At 35.3% G+C, this 14,777-nt stretch overlaps 1 protein-coding gene across 2 annotated transcripts; it reads right to left on the reverse strand.

The window, feature by feature from the left end:
• Positions 1-1,211: 1,211 nt before the first annotated feature.
• LOC140148207 (neuronal acetylcholine receptor subunit alpha-6-like) lies at positions 1,212-11,188 on the reverse strand. Of its 2 annotated transcripts, none has more exons than XM_072170080.1 (6): positions 10,855-11,188; positions 8,451-8,584; positions 7,425-7,469; positions 4,511-4,617; positions 2,411-3,080; positions 1,212-1,608 (listed from the first exon to the last, which is right to left on the reverse strand). In XM_072170080.1, the coding sequence occupies exons 1-6, from the start codon at positions 10,916-10,918 to the stop codon at positions 1,513-1,515; spliced, it is 1,116 nt and encodes a 371-aa protein (XP_072026181.1). In that variant the 5' UTR covers positions 10,919-11,188; the 3' UTR covers positions 1,212-1,512. The 2 variants fall into 2 exon arrangements, with proteins under 2 accessions (XP_072026181.1, XP_072026173.1); XM_072170072.1 differs by having other exon boundaries at positions 1,212-1,820; positions 10,855-11,183.
• Positions 11,189-14,777: the final 3,589 nt, after the last annotated feature.

Below are 14,777 nucleotides of genomic sequence, written 5' to 3' on the forward strand. Positions count from 1 at the left end.
AAACAGGCAAAAGAAAACAAAATCCGCCATGCGTAGAATCTTCAGCTTACGCTACAACACAAGATACAGAAAAATGAGAATGAGCATATTTTGTTTTATTTAAGGCAGCTGTGTACTCTCAGACATGCATGTAGTAAAAGTGCCATAACTTTGTAATTATTCACGCAAGACATATGAAAGTATACATTTTTATAAAGGCAATACATCAATGAATCTTAATATAAATACAGATTTGGTGTAAAAACAACAATTATGAAGAAAATCACAAAAAGTGAGTTTTTGGCAATTTTGTTCGGTACATCATAACAAAAAACACTCTTTTCCAAAAATTTTTGTTTTGTTTTTTTCTTAATCTTCAGACATCATTCCAAAAAAAGTTTTTTTAGTTTTTTGATATTGACCTTATTTTTTAGATATTGACCATATAAGGCATCAAAATGAACTTTTTAAAATCCACAAACGCCTATTTGCAAAAAATGATGCCTAAAATCGGAAATAGACCAAAATATAAAAAATGAGAAAACCGTTTCTGAAGTCGATCATGCTTTTTATGATGAGCATAATTGCTTACCTATAGATGCTGTATTTATTGAGTTATCGTGTACCTAAATCGTCATTTTACCGAGAAAATGAACATTGAAATAAAGGCCGTTGAAGTTTAAAGAGGTCACATTTTGCACTTTGATCGAAGCTCACAGGAGAATGCGGCAGTTCTCGTTTTTCTACCTTACATTACGTAAACATCGAGTAAATCCACAGCCCCTTGAGAAGTTTGGGCGAAATCTATTCATATCTTGGTGTTTAAATCGGGGGAAAGAACTTGAAAAAATTCACATTTTATCAGCTAAAACGGAGCCATTTGACCGCAAGGTTTTTATGAAATCAGTGCTTCCGGGGTGCTTCCATAAGATGCGCCGCGCATGCAGATAAGCGTTGCGTATGCGTAGCGTATCTGTGCGTTAACAAATTGCGCGTCTACAAAACGCGATGCGTTGTTGCGCGCGTATACCCCGATGGTACAACAAAGATTTTCTGTCCTTTTAAATTGCGGAAACGAGTGAAATAGTGAAATAAAATCCATAAAATAGAGCATTTGGAGTTAACAAATCTGGATTTTCTTTCCTTGTATTTATAAAAAACATAACAAAGTAAATACATTTCAAAAAAGCTCAATTTCGCGAAAGAAACAATGTCTAGAGTACACAGCCGCGTTAATGTATGATAAGAAGCTATGATGGATAAAATTTCCAATTATGCAGTAATAGTAGTCTTAACGCTGTTGTCTCTTCGGCATAAGATTATAGCAGTACCAATGACGAACATGGTGAGATATAGAAAGAAGAAAACAAATTCCGCGATGCGTAGAATCTTCAGCTTACGCTACAACACAAGATACAGAAAGATGAGAATGGGTATATTTTGTTTTATTTCACCTATGATATTGATAAGCAGCTGTGATTGATAAAAGTTCCAACTACACAGTAATAGTAGTAGTCTTACTCGTTGTTATCGCTATCTCTTTGGCATAAAATTAGTACCATTGATGAACATGGTGAGAAACAGGCAAAAGAGAACAAATTCCGCGATGCGTAGAATCTTCAGCTTACGCTACAACACAAGATACAGAAAGATGAGAATGAGTATTTCATCTATGATAAGTAGCTATGATGGACACATATTCAATCTAAATAGCAGTCTTAATCGTAATTTTAATCGTTGTTGTCTCTTCGGCATAAGATTATAGCAGTACCAATGATGAACATGACGAGAAACAGGAAGAAAAAAACAAATTCCGCCATGCGTAGAATCTTCAGCTTACGCTACAACACAAGAAACAGAAAGATGAGAATGAGTATATTTTTATATTTTTATACGAAGCACTTACTTCCTTTACATACATTGCTTTACTTCACTTTTTATAACCGTTTATGGAAAAGAAGTCAATTTACCATAATGTTGCAATACATGCACTCTTTGTACTTTCGAAACATGAAGAATTTTATTTTTCTCGTAATAAAGTATTTTGTACAGCTTACATTATATAATATATATATATATACGCCCCCTATAATCATTGGTTAGTCTTCTTTTTCTGATCATTGCATTATCAGAAAACATTGATAAAACATAAAATTAATCTGGGTTATATTATCATTAAGGCATGCAATATATTATAGCGCCCTCAACGGACACACTCTCCATAGATCTCCATACTAGCTATAAAAAATTGCCCTAAAATAAAAAACGCTTTGCTTTTTTATCCAAATTTTGTATATATGATTTATATTCAACATCTGGTATGTATTACAAGTGATGTCTTTGTTTGCTCGTCTAAATCTCCGTCCCAGACCAATTATGTTTACGTTATATGTTTCCAACATACATTTTTTTCTGAAGAGAACATACATACCTTCCGAGCGTACCAGTGCTTCTGGGATTCAGGTCCACCAACTTTATCCGGCGTCAGCAAGGCATCAGCAATATTGTAACAAATCACAGTGATGATAGTTGCAAAGAAATCTAAGAAAAGGGCAAAGGTCAAAAACTCTCCCAAAACAGACTCTGAATTAGTGGGCAATGTTATGTGGAGGTACACGGACAGGTGTATCAAGGAGAGTAGTAGCACCACACAGAAGACGATCTTTTCACCTGACGATGATGGGAGTATGAATGTGAAGAGAACTAGTAATGCTGTAAGAACGGATGGAACTACAATTTTGACTGTATACGGGCCAGAACGACGTTGCAACTCCAATGTTATAACAGCATATCTGTAAGGCGTTTGTGGACAACACGGGTACGTAACCGAATCTAATATATGTGTTGCATTAACAAGATCCCACTCATGATTTTTAACAAACTCGTATAAATTCGGCTCATCTAAACCAAGCTTAAAGTTTACCTCAGATGCATCGTATGTCCATGATGAATATTTAATAACACATGTTTGTTTGTCGTATGGGTAGTACGTCAGATCAAAGTTACATGAAACGGTCACAAGTTGTGGTGAAACAGCAAAGACGTTTCCGTTGTAGTCAATGACAGCTTTAATATCTTCATGTAATTGAGTGCTGGACAATCTGAGAAACGGAAAATGTCAAAATAGGAAAAAAAAAGACAATTCGATAAGTTCCTATATTCATTTGTTATCATTTTCTTCTCTAATAGTAGCACGAACGCCGAACGGTATTCCGAACTCACCCGAAGCGGTAAGAACTCGCACTAACCATGCTCTTTCAATTTGGAAAGCAAAATATGCATGATTGATAGCAATTAAAGCACCATTGTATTAAATGTCGCAACTTCTCAAGGGCACGGTGGAGCAGCTGTACGGGATCCGCCTCGAAAAAGGATTGCAGGTTCGAGCCTCAGCTGTGCCATCGTGTTGTGCTCTCGGGAAGGGGCTTAAGCTTACTTGCCTCTCTATACCCAATGGTGAAATGGAGAGCTATTATGAATATTGTCCATTAAGCGCCACCCAAAGGTATGAGCATGCATTGGCCATTGTATGGCAGCGGAATAAATGTAAATCGCTTTAATAGACGTGAAAGGCGCTGTATAAATGCCAACATTTATCTATTTATTTAAACAAGTTTGCAGCGTCAAATTAAGCGCTGTCTTACACATGCACGCGTTTAAAGATGTCGCATTCTGTCGGTCGGCATGACGTCACTTGCGATAGAACGCTTCTTCCCATGTGTTGCTTTTGCCGATATTTGGCTGTTCCATCTCGATATCTCGCCCCCTCGGACACGAAGGGGACGCTTACCATTGCACTCACTGGGAAAATCACAAACAATGCCATACAATAAATATATACCTCTTGATGAATCAATTCGAAAAGTTTGATATCTTATCAAGGAAATCAACTTAAATAATTACCAAAGATAAGGCAAATTGGTATTTTCCGTGTTGAGAAAATTGACTTGAACTCAATGCCCTGTACAAACCAATAAGGATTTCGCGAGGGTGTGACAGACGTGAGAAATGGGTAAGTGCAACAGATGGAACAGCCCCAACCGGGAAAATAGATGTGCGCGAGAAAAAGCTACCTCAATGTAAAAAAATACTAGAGGAGCCATTCCATGTCAACTCCAGGGATGTGCACCGCAGCACCTCTTCAATTTTTTTGGTGGTAGATATTAATGAGAAAGTAAAATCCTGAAAATTTAAGCTCCATTTCGTTTTCCCGTGGCATCAATTTGAAATTTAGGGGGTCAGCGTAAAAAAATGTGTCGCAACGCAAAAGACGATGTTTGGAGGTCCATAAATGTATAAAGGGAACCCCAACAACTTTGAAAAGTATGTATCCTGGGGTACTTCTTTTCTTGGTGTACTAAATTTCAAATTGATGCCACGGGAAAACGAAATGGAGTATGAAGCTCATATTTTCAGGATTTTACTTTCTCATCAATATCTACCACCACACAGAAAAAGACAAAAAATTTAAGAGGTGCTACGGTGCACATCCCAGGAGTTGACATGGAATGGCTCAGCAGCTGTTCCTTACCCATTGTAGGCAACGACATCTGGAAGCCAAATTTTCTTGAAAGGTAGTCTAATAGTATAAAATCCATACTCTTTCGAATCCCACCTCAAACGCTCATCCACGAAACGCTTACAGAGAAGAATAAAAGCAATGAACATAAATTAATGAAACGACAATGATAATTATTGTGACCCGCTCTGACAAAACCAGGAACAAGCCGCATTTTTGACATTTCATGCTTTGCATAAAAAATCTAAGTACTAGACAATAAAAATGATACCACAATTATAAAAATAGCAAGCATCAATACTTTTCAAGATATGGATAATTTCGTAAATGATACCTTGATATTTTTGCCAAATTGCTATTCTGAGTAATGTGCCAATTAGTTTCCTACCTTTCACATGGATTATCATATGTGACCAGCTCCAACAAATTTTGGAATTCTTAATTTCATGGTATTTGAGCTTGGTACTGAGTGGATTTTCAAATCCTTGAAAGTACTTATTACAAAGAGGTTTATTTAATCAATAATTGACAGTTGAACTATGGCAATCCCTATACAATCTTGTGTAAGGCAGGAAACCAATTAGCACATTACTTAGACTACCAATTAAGCAAAAATATCAAGGTATTATTTAAAATATCTTGAAAAGTATTAATGCTATGCATATAATTTTGGTATCATTTTGAAGCTTATTGTCCCGTGCTCACATTTGTATTCAAATCATGAAATGTCAAAAATGCGACTTGTTCCTGGTTTTGTTGGAACGGGTCACATATATAGTTCAACTGTTAATTGTCGATTAAATAAACCTTGTTTTAATAAGTACTTTCAAGGATTTGAAAATCCACTTAGTCCCACAGTCAAATACCATGAAGTTAAGAATTCCAAAATTGGATTTATGTGAATGCCATCTTTAATATGAATGGCCAAGTGGACCAAAAAACGTGTAAGATTATATGTGTAACATTACACGTGTAAGATGACATCTTACACGTGTAAGATTTCATCTTATGCGTGTAAGATCGCATCTTATACGTCTTAGAATCTATCATCTTACGCGTCTTCATCTTCGACCAATGAAATCTCGCCATTGTATGAATGGCCAAGTGGTCCAAAAAACGCGTAAGATAAACGTGTAAGGTTACACGTGTAAGATGCAGTAAGGTTGCATCTTATACGCGTAAGATTGCATCTTATACGTGTAAGAATGAAGCGGGATTTTTAAATTGACGAATCACAGAGTAAGATATCACAAACAACCAATCATCTCACGCGATACAAACTTCAACCAATGATATTTAAAGACGTTTTGTGATTTGTAATACCCACGACTTCTTATACGTGTAAGATTTGGATTTTAGTGATGGACGATACGTGATATATTATTGGCGGCGTACCGAGGATAAGGAGAGCTCGTCACCAAAATCGTAAAGGGGCATTTTCTTAATTTTTTATGTGTGCTACAATGTCCTGTATTTTATGACGAATCTCTGTCTGGAATTGTTCCGACTGTTAGTCCGTCATTGTCACATCCTGATTTATCTCACTTTTTGGCTACTTTTTCAGTTATCTGGAGTCAATTAATATTCATATCAATTAAATTTCAAGAGGTGATAGTAAAATAATCACGTTTGCGTAAACTACCGCGGTGCAGATCGATCGAGGCTGAGATTATTCGACACTCGTCATACCAGTCAAATCGGAATACCGTCCATCCCTAATAGGCAATTCTTACGCGTATAAGAAATGCTATGGTGAGATTTCATTGGTCGAAGATGAATACGCGTAAGATGATAGGTTGTTTGGGATTTAAATGTGTGTTCTTTATATATGATTCGTCAATTTAAGCATCCCGCTAGATTCGAAGACGTATAAGATGCGATCTTACACGCATAAGATGCAATCTTACACGCATAAGATGCCATCTTACACGTGTAAGGTTACACGTATAATCTTACACGTTTTTTGGTCCACTTGGCCATTCATACCATTGCATTTTTTATACGCGTAAGAATTGCCTGTTAGGGATGGACGGTATTCCGACTGGTACGACGAGTGTCGAATAATCTCAGCCTCGATATTGATCTGGACCGCGGTAGTTTTCGCAAATTTGATTATTTTACCATCACCTTTTGAAATTTAATTGATACGAGTATTAATTGACTCCAGATAATTTTAAAAAGTAGCCAAAAAGTGAAATAAATCGGGATGTGACCATGACGGACCAACAGTCGGAACGATTCCTGACAGAGATTCGTCAAAAAATACAGGACATTGTACTCATACAAATTAAGAAAATGCCTCGTTTACGATTTTGGTGACGAGCTCTCCTTATCCACGGTACGCCGATAATAATATCACGTATCGTCCATCACTAAAATCAGAATCTTACACGTATAAGAAGTCGTGGGTGTTACAAATCACAAAACGTCTTTAGATATTATTGGTTGAAGTTTGTTACACGTGAGATGATTGGTTGTTTGTGATTTCTTACTCTGTGATTCGTCAATTTAAAAATCCCGCTTCGTTCTTACACGTATAAGATGCAATCTTACGCGTATAAGATGCAACCTTACACGTGTAAGATGCAATCTCACACGTGTAACCTTACACGTTTATCTTACGCGTTTTTTGGACCACTTGGCCATTCATACTTTAAAGGCTTATAACTCAAAAACATGTCTGGCAACTTGTTCCGGGTTTTGTTGGAGCTGGTCACAAATATGATTATGATTATGACGAGGAGCATAATTATGATAATTATTGAAAATCATGATATGAAATATAGAGCATAACCACATTATATGTTTCTTTAATAAACACCAACTTACTTGACTAAGTGGTTCCAGTTTGAGGGCGTGTCAACTTGATCATGCAAGAGTTATGTGTACAGTTACATTTTAGAAGAAGAAATACTTGATTTCTTACCATATCTAAATACGTCATCAAGGTAAAAGAATTGGCCTCTTCGTCCTGTAAAGAAAACCAATACGAAACACTTGTAACCTTTAAGGGGCTGTTCAATAATTATGAGTTATGGGGTAAGATTTCCAAACGGGGTGCCAAAAAGTGCCCCCCCCCCCCACCCTTCTCGACCTGCCAAAAATCGCTTCCGTTCCCCTGAGTTAAATATTAATCGATGGCAATAGTACTGACACTCCTAATATACATTGATATTGATATGTGAATCCGTAGAATTGTAAAATTCTTATAAGAACGGCGTGGTCAATTGACAAAATTCAGTAGTTAAGGCACAACGTCATATTTGGTCCTGTAGAGCTATCGGTGCACTCCAGTGGCTCCTGCTATTGTACCCTGAACATTTGCAAAGTGCTTTCAGGTTTTTATTTAAATGTAAATGATACCACAATGGAAATGTTAATTATTATATTCAATTCAATTGCATCACCAGGTTATGATAAAAGAGTCATCAGTACCTAGCCAGCCACCTATCATAAGGCACCACGTCGAATTTGGTCCTATAGCGCTATAATAGCGCTATAGGACCAAATTCGACGTGATGCCTTTGATGCCTTTTGTTTGGTTTGGGCATTAAAGGAGTACATCCTCTTTTTATGACATTTTTCAGTAGATATCAACGAAAAAACTTATTTCCAAAATGTTAATTGATTACGATTTTGCGTTTGAGAGTTATGCATGATTATGTGTATTACACTCCTCAATAGATAATGTATTGTAATTTCGTTCTGGTGTACAAGAACAAAATTCAAATTTCACGATATCTTTGCTAAACGAATTAATCTGCAAGAATATCTTTGTACATAAACATTATGTAGCCAGAGGTTTTCAGTGATATAAAAATCTCAGAATTTACATTGAGGTAATTATTATACATGTGCTTAACAAAGTCATTAGAAAGCATCTTGTATTTAAAGGAAACAGGCAAATATGAAATCAAACCAACAAATATTATGCATTCTGGATAAAACATACCACACTTTGGATGCCCTTTATTGTAAATCGTAGGTCCACTTCTACAGATTTATTTGCTTCCGTTGAGGGCAGTACCCAAGGTGAATAACCCTTGAGTAGATCATCAATCAAGTCTTCCTGTTTTCCACCGAAAACTAGATAAATTTTAAAAAAGAGAAAGATTACAAACAGTTTCGAATAACGATAATATTCTTGTTCTTTTTTCTGCTAAAATGCGGCACTTTAGGATACTCACTTCACACTGATACACTGCACTTCAACAATATAAGTTGAACATTTCATTCAAACTTATACGGTTACCGTTTATAGACAGCAGTAACCCAATCTCAACTTTACAACCTAGTTGTCACAACCCCTCACTCTTGACATTAATGACCATCTGTCAACTTAAAGATATCTAGCTAATAGGTCATTTACATCTTTGGAACGTATGAAGACTTCGTAAAGGGTAGCTGTGATAAATACAACACCAGTGACACTATACGATCAGTGGAAATTCGACATGATAATGTTAATTTAGTCAGCCAAAAATGGTGCAGCCAAATATGATTAATTTGCACCTTGACTCTTTTTCAAGTTTTTCAAAGATATATTCATTCGTCGCCACTTTTATTTGTATCCATTTTGTGCCATGCATTGTTTTATTTGCATCTATCGATATTCATACTTATACTATTTTGACCAATTAATTTGACCACAGCTTCTATACCGGGTTTCTGTGTTATATGGAAAGCAGTTTTGCAGTTTGTAAGAATACCTTAAGGGGGTACTACACCCCTGCCCAATTTTGTGCCTATATTTGCATTTTTCTCAAAAATTATAGCGCATTGGTGACAAGTAAGATATGTACATTATAGGGGCAAGGACTACAACTATTGCACTGGAAATTTTATTTCAGCACAGACAACAGTTACAGTCAAAAATGAGGGAAAACCAATATTTGATCAATAAATCAATAACTACTTGCCTCGAATTGCTAAATTTTCAGTGCAGTAGTTGTAGTACTTGCCCCTATAATATACATATCTTACTTGTTACCAATGCGCTATAATTTTTGAGGAAAATGCAACAATAGGCACAAAATTAGCCAGGGGTGTAGTACCCCCTTAACGCATAGCTACGCATACTTGATGTAATTTAGCCATGGGATTATGGGAGGACCTTGCCTATAATTGAAGACAGAGATAAAAAAAAAAAGACTAGTTTGCGTCTGACGTCACTGTCAATCAAACTCCCTACGATCCTTGATTGGTTAATAGCGCGTAAAAGGAAGGTCAACTTATCTGGTGCCGATCGGAGAAAAGGAATAGCAGAAAATGGCGAAAAGTTACGTACTGTTACAAGCAAAAAGCAACTGTTCTAGGCATTGTTGACATGGTGCCTTAGCGAAAGAAACTTTCCAACTATAAAGACCTAACTTTTGAGATGGTTTGTATGTTTGAAGGTGCAAAATTAACAATAAGGCGCCCGGTTTTACCGCCGCGTTCAGCAACTCATATCATCACGACATTTGTAAACAAACCGTGCGCGAGTTTAATTGACAGATGACGTCAGGCGCAAAGTAGTCTTTTTATCTCTGTCTTCCATTATAAAGCTGCATGAGCCCATGGCACAGCAGACAATGGCGTCAGCCACAGTAGAGTATCTGTGGCATGTCACCATCCAGCACAAACAGACAGGAAAAATGTGTTTCGAAAAATATTGAAAAGGCGAATTTCCCCTATTATTGGCAATGATGGGTAAAAACAGAAAAAAAACCGAGTATCAGGGGAAATAAAGTATTTCATTATTAGATTTCGACAAGCTCGACATTCTCAACAAGGAAAACAACAAAGATCAAAATAAAGCTTGACAATAGGCATTTACGAAATTTTTTGGATTATTGCTGTGCATTACAACAAATTTGAAATGAGTCTGTGTGTTTGTAATTTACCCTTAGAATATCATAGAATTCCATCTTCAAGCATAATGCCTCTAAATGAGTGGGGTTATATTACGAAAGAGACGAAAGGCAGACACCCTCCAAAATTATTATTTGGAGTTTGAGTAACTATATTACTGATACAGGCGGCTGCACAAATGTGTATTATTGTAAAACCAATCTATTGTAATGTTTCTGCGGAGGATGTTTACCTTTCGTCTCTTTCGGCACTTTCGCCTCATTTAGAGGCATAAATGCTTATAGATGGAATTCTACGGTATTCTAAGCGAAACTATAAACACACAGGCTCAGTTCAAAACAATGGCTAATCCGAAAATGTTTTTTAGGATGAAAATTAGACTAATCAATATGAGAACAGTTTATGCCATAACATCCTGAAGATGTATTACTGTTCAGTCACATATGAACAACAAGTATGATACCTTAAATAAACATATATTACGTAAATATGTTAAAGCTTACCGAGCCCTGACGAAAGCCAAAGAACGAGGCAGAGTAGTAGACCGAACTTTCCCACATACGCCATGTTGTTAATTGTTGAACTTCTGAATTCCTGCTCCTTCTCAATTCATTATTTGGTAATAAACCATTCCCTATGTTTCTGTATTCTTATTGCATGGGTATTACAGGCTATTCAATATTTTTGCAGATTGGCCTCATGTTTAGGAGGAATTATTACCGCATGAAGAAGATTGGTCGAGACACCATTTGTAATGTGATTGCTATAGCCAGATGTGACTGTTACAAACAAAATAATTATACCTATTAAAATGATAGCACATGGTATGGTTGGCGAGTTAGAAAGCTGTACTAAATGGTGACATATGGCCTATTGAAATAACATGATACTGTAAACTTGACTAGAAGGTCAGAAACATACATGTATGTAACTGGGAGCCGTCTGTTTGAGAATGAGTATTAGAATGCCTCAGATAAGTTAAACCCATAAAATGTGATTTGCTCTAGCGACGACGTTTTGCATGATTATAATGGCCAATGGTGTCATGTGAAAGACTAATCCCGAAGTACTTTAATTACAGTTAACATTTAAGATTTTATAATAAATCCGTAGATCTCCGCTTTTATTCCGAGTTCACCGATCGAGTGGTGATGACTGACACGTCTCGTACATGTGTATCATTAAATCGGATACGTACAAACTTTTTTAAACTGTCTGTGTATCGCTATTCATCTTACGTCTTATTTATACGTCACAGTTGCGTGAAGCTCAATAACGATTGGCGAGCTAAAGTCGTATGCAGACTCCGAGTATTAGACGTATAATATTGTATGTAACGTATCTACGTTATTTAATCTATTGCCATTCTATTTCTAGTAATGTTTAAGTTCTAACGAATGTTTAATGACGAAAAATCTACAATATGTTACATATAATATCTAGCAGAAATATATTATCGATATTACGTCATCAAACATTCGTTAGAACTTTTAACATTACTGGAAATAGAATGGCAATAGATTAAATAACGTAGATATGTTACATACAATATTTTACGTATAATAAAAAGTCTGCATACTGCTTAATTCACGCATTGACGATAATTACAGCCGCTGGAATGAAATACCGATTTTCTTTGTTTTACCTCTTTCATTGGCTCGAAAGAGGACATAATGTGATCAGTGACAATTAACATTTTGTGTAAAGGGGCAGATTATATAATCGTATTGCAGCATTTACCAAAATGTTTACAAATGCCAAAATGGGTTTTGATTGGCCATACCAGTACTACTTTAACATGTCAAAGTTCCACACCGCTGTTTATAGTGCTATAGAAATGCGTGCCATTATTTACTAAATTAAAACAATGAGAGTGCTATTTATTTGAATCCTAATTGAGAAAATCATAAATAATACGAAGAACATGAATAAATGGCTAAATCATAAAATAAGTGGAATAATAATAATAAAATTAACGCTTTAATCAAAATATTTAGCGCCCTCAATTTTTACCAAATTAATGGATAATTTGTGAATAAAATAGATAAATAAGTAGATCAATATGTAAATGGGTAAAGAACAGAGTTATAAACAACGCAATACGGTATATCAGTTAACATGCAATTGATCACTATATATTATCATTATCCAGACTAAAATTGAAAATTAAATAGTTTACTTTCAAATTATAGTTCAATTGACAGCGTCGTCTATAGGCAACCCAGCAAACACAAAACGTTTTCGAAATCATTCGCAAAAGGTTATAAAAGGTTGTCAGAAAACGTTTAAATGTCGGGTTATATAAAGGGTATATTAAGAGTATAAAACGTTTGCATAACCTTAAAAAACATTTTTGATGCTCAGCAAACTGCTCAGCAAACAAAAATGTTTTACAGAAAACGATTAAATGTCGGGTTATATAAAGGGTATAAAAACGTTTTAATAACATTCCAAAACATTCTTGAAAACTTGATACAAAACATTCTAAACAGAATGTTATTTTGGGGTTGAAAAAATATTTTGCGAAAAATGTTTGCCCAAAATATTTTCAATAACGTTTTAAAAACGTTTTCATGACCTTTATATAACCCGACATTTAAATGTTATTAAAAGGTTTTGAAAAAAATAGTTTAAGAACATTTCTATGTTTGCTGGGTTCAAATATTTTAACATAATGTTATTTAAGTATTGACACAATATTTGGCAAAAATGTTTGCAAAAATAATTTACAATAACATTTTTTGAAAACATTTAAAAATATTATTGTAGTGTGTTTTCATACAAAACGTTTTAAAACGTTATCATGACCTTAATATAACCCGACATGTTAATGTTATTAAAACGTTTTTACCTAAACCAAAAGCCAAAATATAACTTTAAAACGTTTTAAAAAAGTTTTTGTGTTTGCTGGGAAATATTGTCAGGTGAAACAGTATGTTGGGGTGATAAATCTCTCAATATAACACTTAAACTGATTGAGACATCAAGGAATGAAAAATAATCTTGTCATATGTTCCTAATTTAAAGGAATACAAGATACAACGCTGAACAAAATTGATGCGAATAGGAATCGGTAATTTGAAGAGTTATCAATTATATTTGAAAGCAAACTTTTAAGTGCCATTCTGGAGTCAAATCTCTTAACAGTTTATAAAGAGGAAACATAAACGTTCATTTTGCGCTCAAAAACAATATCGATCAAGCTTAAACTATAAATTAACCCCGATAGAGGGCGGGCCTGAAGAATGAGAGAAATTAAGGGGGAAAGGGTAACGGGATGTTGATAACTTAAGGTTATGCCTTGGTTTCATTCCCTGCAGGGCCATTATATATTGGAACTCCATCAGGTGTATGTCCTCACTATGGGAGTTTCCGGCTTTAGCCCTGCCGAGCTTGCAGCCTTGATGTTTTTGTTGATAAAAAGTCCGGCAGGGCTGAGGCTGGAAACTCCCTTTTTAAATCTTGCAAAAGTACCAATTAATGTTATCTATTGATGTTATTAAATGTTTAAGCTCAATCTTTAATACTTAATCAATCCATTGTCATAAACTAGAGCTTCAGACATGACAATAAGTAAGGGCAAACCTTTGGTAACAACAAGGGGTCAAATTTTAAACTAGCTTAAATTGTGTTTAAAACGCTACCAATCATTTCTCCAGGATACAGAATATGCATAATTTGACCTAAAATGTTGAGTTATTACCAAAAAAAAAAAAAAAGGTTTTCACACGATTGGTGTAAAATATGCATCGTTATTAATTCTATGCTGCTTTTATTTGTATCTGATACCGAAGAACTGGTATGGTCACTATGCTGTAGGTCTACTGATGTCAATATGAAATATGCAAAGTCCTTGATACATTATTATAACCTTTATGAAGTTTGTCTAGAAAGTAAACGATTTCATCACCATGCAGAGAAGAGTGTCATTACATTTACCTTTTTGTTTTAAGAATGTACGTTGCTTGAATAACAATTGTTGTTCGTGTGCCTAGTTCTTCCTTAGACCATCTTTGTTTGCGCTAGCTATCCGTTGTGGGTTGCCTAAATTTTAAAACACATTCTGCTATTGGAAGTGATAGTAGTAGATCGGTTTATCGGACGGATATTTTCCCACCCTCCACACCCAAAACACATTTTAATGACTATGAATGTACTGTATTGGGAAAAAATTGTGAAATAATAAAACAAATCTAGGGTGATAATTAAATAGTTCAAATCAGACTCGAATGGCGTTGTATGTGTGAATATCAGCAAATGATATATAGGCTGTATTAAAATGATTGGTACCCATCATTTCCGCTGATTATGGACAAAACTGCCGCATAAAAACGCACCTTAGTAGCTACTTTATCTGTGGATGAATGTTATAAAAAAGGTCATAAAACTGTAAATCTTGGGAATGTTAAAGAGGATCCAATGTTGT

Source organism: Amphiura filiformis, chromosome 1 (genome assembly GCF_039555335.1).
Source record: "Amphiura filiformis chromosome 1, Afil_fr2py, whole genome shotgun sequence".
Lineage (NCBI taxonomy): Eukaryota > Metazoa > Echinodermata > Ophiuroidea > Amphilepidida > Amphiuridae > Amphiura > Amphiura filiformis.